Source organism: Sminthopsis crassicaudata, chromosome 1, assembly GCF_048593235.1.
Source record: "Sminthopsis crassicaudata isolate SCR6 chromosome 1, ASM4859323v1, whole genome shotgun sequence".
NCBI lineage: Eukaryota > Metazoa > Chordata > Mammalia > Dasyuromorphia > Dasyuridae > Sminthopsis > Sminthopsis crassicaudata.
This window is the reverse complement of record NC_133617.1, coordinates 665,033,394-665,044,137: the sequence shown is the minus strand read 5'-3', so window position 1 is coordinate 665,044,137 and position 10,744 is coordinate 665,033,394. Positions and strand designations below refer to the sequence as shown.

The window sequence follows — 10,744 nt, the reverse complement described above, 5'->3', positions numbered from 1 at the left end:
GGTTCTACGTGGAGGGACTGTATTATTTAAACTAATAAACCTCAGCTTCCCAACTTCTCCAATTGGGATAAAATGAATCCAGCCATGCCCTCACTCATTACTGAAAGGAAAGGGATTTGGAACTCTCATCATGCTGTAAGAATGGGTGTCACCGCAGTGTCCTTGGCCATGAGACGCCCGCTATCATCACCACAAAGAAAAACTCCAAAGTCCTTTTAATTTTAGCAGTTTAAAGAAAGCATCCGTCCTGGTGCTTTTCTTCTTTTAACCTGTCTCAAGGACTGCCTGTCCCCAGACTCTCTGGCCCAGCACTGCTCCCACTCCCTTCCCCGTCCCACCCCCACAGTCCAGACACCCAGCACCTCCCCCACTACCCACTTCCACACCAGTCCCAGCTGCACTGCTGGAAAATTGGCCTGAAACACTCTTCCGTGGGGGACAGGCCTAAGGTAGTGTGATGGAGAAGACGGAGTAATGTAAGTGGGGAGGGAAGCCTGTGTGAAAGCAAGGGAAGATGGAGGAGAAGAGCCCAAGAAGACTTGGGGTGGAGGACTTCACGGGGCCATGAGGAGGTCCAGGCAGGACAGGAGGTGCAGGAACATGATCTGCAAAGGGACGAAGAGGATGGGGAAGGAGGAAGGGGGGCCTGATAGAGTCCAGGCCAGGTTCCCAACTTTCTCCTTTCTCTTTCTAAATGCCCAAGTTTCTAGAAGGGCAATTCTCTTGATCTTTTCGATCCAGTCCAGATAAGGGGCTAGCCTGATGAATACCGTCACATAAGTGGGGGAACACGGGGTGCTCCAGCTCACCAGGCCCATCTGCATCCAGATCTTCGAGAACTCACAGACAAGGGGGCTCCCAATCTCTCCCTGGGGAAGAGGGAAATAATTAGGGGAAAACTCAGGGAGGTGATTGGTCCAGCCCTGACCCACCCCCAGACAAGGACCGCCATCACCCAGGGGATCCTGGGCCACCCCCAGGAAAAGGAAGCCTCTCCCTTTACAGATCAGCAAAGTGAGACTCAGAAACAGGAAGGCGTGCCCTAGTAGACCGTTCTCCCCACTGTACAGCTCCTAGAGAGCCTACCAGCACAAGAACTCTAAGCACTCATCATCCTGGGTACAGAACGTTGGTGTAGGCACTAAGAGGATGGGAGCAGAGAGAATGCAGGTGTGGGCAGCCCCCTGCTCCCACCCTGCCAGGGCCTTGCCCTTCACCTTCCTCCCCGGATTCCCAGGAGAATCAGAGCCCTATCCTGTCAGACCAGGCCCCAGCCCCATCTGGCCCAGGCGAGGCAGCCAGGGACCATGAGACTAGTACTCCCTGGACCTGTGACTCTGAGTATCTCTTTGCTGATCTGTAAAGTTAGAAGAATAATCTTTGCCACAAAGCTACAGGAGCACAAATCATCTATAATAGAAATAGGAGCTACTGTTAAGGTGATTTTTCTCATTTCAGGTGGACATTGATCTCTCACACCTTCCTCCTAGAAAGACCGTCTCTTCCCCAGGGGGCCAGCCCTGTGCTAAATAAAGACGAAGATCTCTGCATCCTCCCCTCCCCGTAGCCTCTTTGGCCACCCTGATTCCAACCCTGCCCTTCCTGGTGGCCTCCTGCATACAACCAGCTTTTATTCATGTGCTGAGCACCATGCTTGGTGCTGGAGACACATGAACAGCCTGAAAGTGCCTCTGATCTTAAGCAAGGTTTGCTCTACAAGCCATTCTCCAATTGATAAATAGTTATAGGATATGAACCAGGAAATTTTCAGGAAAAGAAATTTAAATCATTTCTAGTTATATGGGAAAATGTTCTAAATCACTATTGATTAGAAAAATGCAAATTAAGACAACTCTAAAGTACCACTATATGCCTCTAAGATTGGCTAAGTTAACAGGAAAAAAATGATAAATGTTGGAGGGGATGTGGGAAGTTGTTGGTGGAGTTGTGAAAGAATCCAACCATTCTGAAGAGTAATTTGGAACTATGTCTAAAGAGCGAGCTATCTGTGCATACCTTTGATCCAGCAGTGTTATATCCCAAAGAGATCTTAAAGGAGGGAAAATGTGCAAAAATGTTTGTGGCAGCCCTTTTCGTAGTGGCAAGAAACTAGAAACTGAGTGGATGTCCATCCTTTGGAGAATGGCTGAACAAGTTGTAGCATATAAATGTTATGGAATATTAAAACAATCAGCAGGATGATTTCAGAGAGACCTGGGGAGACTTACATGAACTGATGCTGAATGAAGTGAGTAAATCAAAAGAACATTGTACATGGCAATAACAAGATTATGTGATGATCAATTCTGAGGCCTGGCTCTTTTCAACAAGGAGGAGATTTGGGCCAGTTCCAATAAACTTGAGATGGAAGAAGCCTTCTGCATCCACAGAATGAATTATGGAGGCTGAATGTGGATCAAAGCATAATGTTTTCACCTTTTTTGTTGTTTGTTTGCTTGCTTTTTTGCTTTCTCATTGTTTCCCTTTTTGATCTGACTTTTCTTGAGCAGCATGATAAATGTGGAAATATGTATAGAAGAATTGCACATATTTAACATATGTTGGATTTCTTGCTGTCTAGGATAGGAGAAAAATTTGGAACATAAGTTTTTGTAAGGGTTAATATTGAAAACTATCTTTGCTATTATTAAAAAAAAGAAAGAAAGAAATGTATATTCTATTGGGGGAGAAAGACTGCTCAGAGTCCTTCTCGAAATTTGGCACAAAGAGCTGGAGACTGGGGGACCAGAGGGATATGATCCAGGCTAACTTCATTCTGATCTAGTTCCTGGGTGAGCAGCCACACTGCCAAGGTAGTCTTCAGGACAGCAGCCAAGCTGCTACCAGAATTTTCATCTATTCACCCACACTTGTCTAAACTATGTGAGGAAGTCTTGGCAACAGGGGCTAAGTACTAACCCATAAGACTCCTGAAGGCAAAGCCTTCAAATGATCTTCCAATAAAAACTGACCAACGACAGATCGACTCTGAGCATGGCATATATGATGAATTCAGAATAGGAAGACACAGGTTTGACTTCCAGCGGGCTATTCACTACCCATGTGACCTCAGGAAAGGTCCTCGCACAGGTAAACCTACTGCGTTGTTGATGGAGCCCTAATGAGCCCAACATTGTTCCAACAATGGAAACAATTAGGAATTATATCTTAGTCACTAAGCTATACAAATCCCTCTGACTAAGGAAGTCAAAGAGAGAGCGAAAAATAATAAAAAAAAAGTATATGTGTGTATAACACAATACATTATGTATTATATAGTAAAAATATTAATAACAATACTTTGGTAGGAAAGAGGAAGAAAAATTGGTGCCCATTGATTGAAGAATGCCTCACAAATTGTGGCACAACGTGAAATCACAGGGACTTTGGAATCTGTAAGCCTCGGGAAATATGAATTTTTAAAAATTATCCACTTCTGTTTTCTGTCCAGTGGATGGGATAAGAAGAGTTCCCATTTCTGGAAAACTTCAAGATTTATAAAGAATTATAAAGCACAATGAGGCAGATTGGGCAAAAATTATCAGTCCTATTTTTCAGATAAGAACACTGAGATTCAGAGAGCAGATTTGACCTGGCCAAAGTCACAAGCCTGAAGTGAGGCAGAGCTGTAATCTGGAACCCAGTTTCCTGTGTCTAGCATAGTTCCCAATATCCCTCAGTCAATCGTGCCCAGAAACTTTTGTGGGGGAATCATCGAATCAGACTCTCTCTTAAGGAGGAGCCCGACTCTTGGAGGAGGTGGGGGAGGCAAACTTACGGAATAAGGATTTTGAAGCTTTCAATCTAGTCTAGCCCATGATCTAGCTCACTGACCCCATGATTGTGGATGAGTGCATTAGACTCTTGTCCTCTTGTTGGGTCAATGCTTTCATCTCTGCAATGACAGAGTTGGACTAAATCCTGCCTGAATTAGAGCCTGCCTCTGCAGTCTTTTAAGATACAAAGAAGATTTGTATTGAGCTATAGATTGGACCAGACCAAAGGATCAAACAGTGGCCATACATGTTCTGTAATCCCTCAACTCTTTCAGAACCAGCTTAAAAAATAAATGGGATGGAGGAAGCTAGGTGGTGCAGTGGACAGAGCACCAGCCTTGAATTCAGGAGGACCCGAGTTTAAATCTGACCTCAGACACTTAACACTTCCTAGCTGTGTGACCCTGAACAAGTCACTTAACCTCAATTGCCTCAGGGAAAAATGTAAATGGACACATTTTACAAAATAAAAATACAATAGAACATAGATAAAGATGTGGTTTTTCTCAGTCAATATATGGCCAGCAGGGATCCTTATACCCAATTGAGTGGTCCCTGACTCAGTCTGAGCTTGATAGCTCTGGACCAGAGACCTGTAAGGTCCCTTGCAGCTGACATTGAAATTGTCATCTGAGAAGGCTCCAATCTGGAGAGGACAGTGGCCCAAGAATGGCCCCTAAGAAGAGGGAAAGACCACTGAGAATGTGAGAGAAAAGAAGGAAAGAGTAGGATTGTTGCCTCTGTCCACGATGACCCCAAAGCATTATGAACTCTACACTTAGAAGCCACAAAGAGAAAAAACCAAAAGGAGCTCACCAGGCAGATTACTTGAGAGTTATTGAGGTCGCCAGCACACAGCATTTCATCCTTTATCTCATACAACGTTGTGTTATCCGTGGAATTCTCCATAGATGCAAAGAGGGCATTACACTCAGAATTCTTAATAAAAGGAAGCTGGACCTCCTGGAGAGAGAAGATCTTCGCCAAGGAGACTGTTGGGAAGAAGAGGTCCAAGTTTGAGTCGCGGCCCACCTCTGCCACCTGGGAAAACCTAACAAAACAAAACTCCCCACAGAGTCTGCCATGACAACTACAATAATAATAATAATTAGCATTTATAGCACTTTAACATAATAGCATCTACTTCACGGGGTTGGTATGAGAATCAAATGTTTATAAAAAGCATTTAGCACCGTGCCCCGCACAAGTTCTGTTCTGTTCAGTTATTTTCCAGGGGTGTCCCACTCTCCTTGACCCATTTGGGGTTTTCTTGGCAGAGATGCTGGAGATGTTTGCCATTTCCTTCTCCAGCTCATGTTCCTAATGAGGAACTGAGACAAACAGGACTTGTCTAGCATCACACAGCTAGTAAGCGTCTAAGGCGAGATTTGAACTCAGGAAGAGTTTTCGTGACTCCAGGCCCCCTCACTGTGCCGCCTAGCTATGTGCCACCTGGCACATAAATGCTTATTCCTCCTCTTCCATTTAAGGTTTGCAAAATGCTTTACAAACATTAACTCATTTTAGACTCACACTGAGTACCAGGAGGGTACAATTATTACCCCCATTTTATAGATGAGGAAACTAAAACAGACAGAAGTTAAGTGCTAGGCTTTCCAGGTAAGTCAGATCTGAAATGTCAGAGCTGGAAAGGCTCCTCTAGTCTTCTATCCTGGACCTAACAGGCTGAGGAAGCTTCCGAACCCTCCTCACAATTGTGTTTTTAAATGTATAAAATACCCACAATTGCAAAGGAAGCCAAAGATGTGATTTTTTTTTTTAATCCAAGTTCATGAACCTCTTGAAATTTACCCCTGGATCACTTGCTGATGCTTGGTACCTAGATTAGGAAATCTTGTGTAACTGCCCTATTTTACAAAGCTGGGTCCCAGATATGGGACATGACTTAACCAAGTTGCACAGGAATAGAGGCAACACTTGAACACAGGCCTCTTGAATCCCAGGAAGGGCTTTGTATTAAGGCAAAGAGTATGGGAAATAAGGTGAACTTGAGATCTGAACTCGAGATCTTGACCCAAGGAAGTCAATGTGATCCCCTAGGTACATCAACCTGAAAATGATGGTGAGATATGACAAAGGAAGCTTCAGTGATCGGCTCTCGGTGTCAATCATCTGGTCCACTGCTCCTGGCACATCTCCAAAGAGGATCCATTTACCCTCTTGGTGGCTCCTCACTGGGCTCCAAGTAATGGGGAGCGACTCATGTAGGAATGCAAGGAGCTCCAGTGCAGGGGAGAGGCTTCTGCCATGTTGGCCTGCCTTCAGAGAGAATGAGGAGGCCACAGGCCTGCCAGGGTGCCCCGAAGCCTTCTCTGAAACCGCAGCTCAAGAAGAGCCGGCGGCCGTCTCCTCCTTTTCCTCACCAGCTGCCTCCCCTCTTCCCACTCCCTTTCCGTTCCCATTTCTGTGGCAATCTAAAGTACTTGTCTGTATCCTTAGTGCCTAAAACACCTGATACACAGGATGCCCTCTCTCTATCCAGTCATCTCTCTACCCATTATTGGTCTATCATCCATCCATTTTTCTATTCTATCTTCTCTACAATAATAACCTGTTATTTATGAATGCACCTCTTTTTCCATCTACTTGTCTCCCTGATAGTTATATACTTACTTATCAACAATCTTGTTGCTATTACTGGGACTTTCCAATCACGTTTGACTCTTCATGACCCATCAGGGACTTTCTTGCAGAGATACCAGAGTGCTTCTCTGGCTCATTTTCCAGAAGATAAACTGAGACATACAGGGTTAAGTGACTGCCCAAGATCCCACAGCAAGTAAGAGTCTGAAGCCAGATTTGAACTCACAAAGATAAGTCTTCCTAATTCCAAGTTCAGTGCTCTATCTTTGGTACCTCCTAGCTGCCTTCCACCTATCTAATATCTATCCTTTACTACCCATCTCATGCATAATCTATGTCTCTTTGTATCCTTCTATCTCCCTGCCATCTGTTATCTAGGAATCTATATCTATCTACCTATCTACCTATTATCTACCTAACCATTTCTATGTGATATCTACCTAATACCTAATAATCTATGTGTCTTATTTAGGTATCTATCATCTATCTTTGTATTTCTATCTATCTATACTGCTGCCCTCTAGCTGGTCAAATGACATCTAAAGAAGAAGGTTCAGATCTGATACTACAATTTAGGAAAAATATTGACAAACTGACATGGATCTATAAGGGATTAACCATAATGTTGCAGAAATCTCAAACCTTCTGCTATTAATCTCAGTGGAAAGAACTGGTGAAAAATTCCCAGTAGAAAAAGACTGTAAGGGAAAATCCTCTCACACATGCAAAAAGAAGCCATGTGGAAGGATTAGCTTCCTTCTGCTTGGCTTTAAGAGGCGGGGCAGAGCAGAAAGTAGAGGATGTTTAGAGAGGCAGATTTAGGCTCCCTCCAAGGAAAAGCTTTTTGCAGATGTCCCCAAGTGATGAGGTCTGCTTATGAGGAATGGCAGTCCACAAGCAGAGCCTGGATAACCCTGCCTGGGGAGGGTGGGAAGAAGGTTCTTGGTTGGGCACCTTTTGGCCTAGGTGCCCCCTGAGACCCCACCCAGGTGCAAGAGTCTCTTGTTCTTTAATCTCACCCATTGGCTCTCAAGCATCTGTCCCCAAATCCTTCCTCTCACCTGTGCCGACATTTCTTTCCCAGCCTGTCATGAAGCAAGAGACCTTCTTTTCAAATTTCAGGTCTGATTCTGGCAAGCAGATGGGCATGATATATGGAGACAACTTCACCGGCACCTTCAGGAGGAGCAAGGCAATGTCGTGTCCAAAGGGCTGAGTATTTTTAAGATATGGGTGCCTAAAAATCATCCTCACTCCAATCCTGACAGACCTGGGGCTTATCTCATGCAACTTATGGTTGCCTATTATAACATAGTAGGCATCTGGTTCATTGACCCTGTAAGGAAAAGAGAAAAATCTTACCTTACCATCCACTCTTTTTAGAGTGAATCACAACTGAGACAACAGACAAAGAGACGGAAGATGCTTCAGACATCTCCTTGTCTAAGCCTCAGTGACATCTCCAAGAAGTGGCCACGCCCACGGACAGAATGCCCAAGGCAGTCCCCTGATTTCTGGAGATCTCTAATGTGGGGAATTCTTCCTTATACTGATCTAATACCTGACTCCCCAGATATTCCACCCACTGTTCCAACTTTTGCCCATTAGGGCCGAGCACCACAGGTCTAATCCTATGCCTTCTGACAATCCTTTAAATATTTCAAAACCATTATCACATTCTTTACCTCTTCAGGCAGAAGATTTTGTATTTGAGATCGGAAGCAACAGGAAGCCATTGGAGTTTATTGAAAATGCATTTGGAATGATCACACCTGCATTTTAGAAAAATCTTGGTAGCTTAATGGAGGGTAGGCTGCAGTTTTTTAATCAAAAGAAGTCTATATTATCTCCATCCCAGTGGAAAAGGAAAAAAAAAAAAAAAAAGAAAGAAAGAAACAAAATTCTTGTGACAAATAAGCATAGTGAAGCAAAATTAATTCCCTCATTGGCTGGTCAAAAATAAAGATTTCATTCTGAACCCTGAGTCTATCTTTTCTCTACCAGGCTGTGGGAAAATGCTTCATCATGTTTCCTGGGGTCATGGATGGTCACCAGTCCCTTAAGTCATGGATGATCGTGGCACCCATCAGAATTCTTACAACTTTCCAAGTAGATTGTTTCACAGCATTGTCATTATTTAAACTGCAACACAGGGATTTACCTTTATCTTTAGTAACTTTCATCCTATGCGACCTGCCCTGTCCTAGGCTTTCAAGGACCTTCTGAAAGGTAACTCTGTTTTCTGATCTATTAGGTAAAATCACCTCCACCACCACCCTCAGTATCCTTCACACAGCAACAGCCATGTTCTTTTACATGTTCAGACCCAATGTCGTAGGTCCAATTACCTGGAAGACATCTCTACTGAAACATACTATTAGCGTATCAGATGGTCCAAAACTGAATTTATCATCTTCCTCCTAACCCTGACCACACGGAACAGTACTAGGTCCTTCCAGTTGTATATAATCAAATCCCTCTTCATGCTGAGGATTCCCAAATGCACCTGAGCAGGTCTAACCTCTCCCATTCTCCGTTCTCCAGTTACTTTTCAGACTTCTTGAAGTGGAGGCCCAACAGACATCTGGAAGTCAACCTGTCCGAAACGGAGCGTACTCGAAGCCCTCCCTGCTTCCAAACTCCCCCTCCCTCCCGCTCTCCTCCTCCCTCAGCTCACGAGCTAGCTACCGGCCTCCACTTTTCGCTCTCTCACTCCTCGTCCCCCCATAACCCATCTGTTGCCGAGGTCTGTCCGTTTCCCTTTTGCACCTCTCAGACGGGACCCTCCTCTCCCCTGCTGGTGACCTGCCCACCACAGACCTCCCTCTCCTCCAATCAGCCACCAAGATGATCTTCCTAAAATGCAGCTTCGATCATTCCAAACTCAAACTCAATAAATTCCAGGGGCTTCCTATGCTTCCAAGAGCAAATACAAAGTCCTCTATTTGGCTCACAAAGCCCCCCATAACCAGCCTCCTTCCCGGGCTTCCAGTCCCCTACATGTTCTTCCATCCAGTGTCACTGACTCCCTGCCATTCCACGAAGAAGATACTCCCATCATCCCTCCCGGGTCCGAGGGAGCCGCACAATGCCTGCAGAGCCCTTTGCCCAGGATGCAGCGTGCCTTACAGGAGCTGCTGCTGTTCTGGTTGCCATCAGGATGGCATGGACCCAGGGCCAGCACAAGGTTCTGCACGGAGCAGGTCTTTAAGATTAGAAAGGTGGGATTTGGTAAGGTAGAAAACAAGCATGTCTATCGGGTGCCCCCAGACCGCCCCAGCAGCACGGTTTCTCCTCTGGCTGGTCTCTCTGACTGCACTTCCTTGCACCATTCGGCTGCCTCATTTTCCCTGAGCCCGGGACCTCCCTGCCCCCGGGGGATGGCCTCCCGCCCTCTCTGGACGGTGCTGGGCCAGGCGGGTGCCTCCTCTGGCGCCCAGGGCCCCGGACTCACATGTGGAAGCAGTGCGAGGCCGTGAGCACCCACTGCAGGTCGATGAGGGTCCCCTGGCACAGGGAGTGCTTCCCGTACTGGATGCTCACTTGCCAAGGCCACTTCCCCTCCCAGGTGGTCTTGTCGCTCGGGGCTCTCTCATTCACCTTGCGTTTCCCACAGGACTGCGGGGGGACACGGTGTCAGCAGGCCGGAGGCAGGGCCTCGGACGCTCCACACCCCGCCCCATGACGCCCCGGCTCCTCAGAAGCGGCGTAGAGAACCGGGCTTGGGATTCAGAGGACCTGGATTTGAACCGTGGGCTCTGCCTTTCGCCTCCCCATCCTGTCTCTGTCTCCCGGGTGCTGTGAGCAAAGGCACTCTGTGCACTGTGCAGCGCCCAGGGTGCGGGCCGGGCCGCAATCAGCATGGGGGGGGGGGGGGGTCTGTGCATGCAGGGGTCACAGGTAAGAAAGAAAGGAAACCTACAAACATGGGCTCTCGGTCCCTGGGGTGTGAGAGCCAGTGTGGGGACTGATCTCAGGCCTTCCTCAACCTCCCCGGCCACCGCAGGCCCGTAACCCAGTCCCCAGGGCTCAGACCCAGGCCAGCCTCTGGACGCCCAGCCTCGGCCCTTCCTCCATCTCCTGCCCCCGGCCTCCCTTTCCGTCCCTGGTTCCAGTCTTTACCCGTTCTAAACGGCTCCAGCAAACACACACACAGACACACACAGACACACACACAGACACACACACACACACACATACATACACACAGACACCCACACCCACACACACAGACACACACACAGACACACACACAGACACACACACACAGACACACACACATACACACACACATACACACACAGACACACACACACACAGACACACACACACACAGACACACACAGACACACACACAGACACAC

The 10,744-nt window shown here is 46.6% G+C and overlaps 1 protein-coding gene across 1 annotated transcript in view; it reads right to left on the bottom strand.

Annotated features, from left to right (window-relative positions):
- Positions 1–213: 213 nt before the first annotated feature.
- Positions 214–10,744, bottom strand: part of LOC141551216 (testisin-like) — a 14,288-nt gene continuing 3,757 nt past the window's right edge. The window contains exons 6-9 of the mRNA XM_074282605.1: positions 9,835–9,998; positions 7,442–7,716; positions 4,593–4,768; positions 214–869 (exon numbers count right to left, since the gene is read on the bottom strand). Coding sequence (XP_074138706.1) covers positions 555–869; positions 4,593–4,768; positions 7,442–7,716; positions 9,835–9,998 — 930 coding nt within the window. The 3' untranslated portion in view covers positions 214–554. The remainder of the gene's footprint in view (positions 870–4,592; positions 4,769–7,441; positions 7,717–9,834; positions 9,999–10,744) is intronic.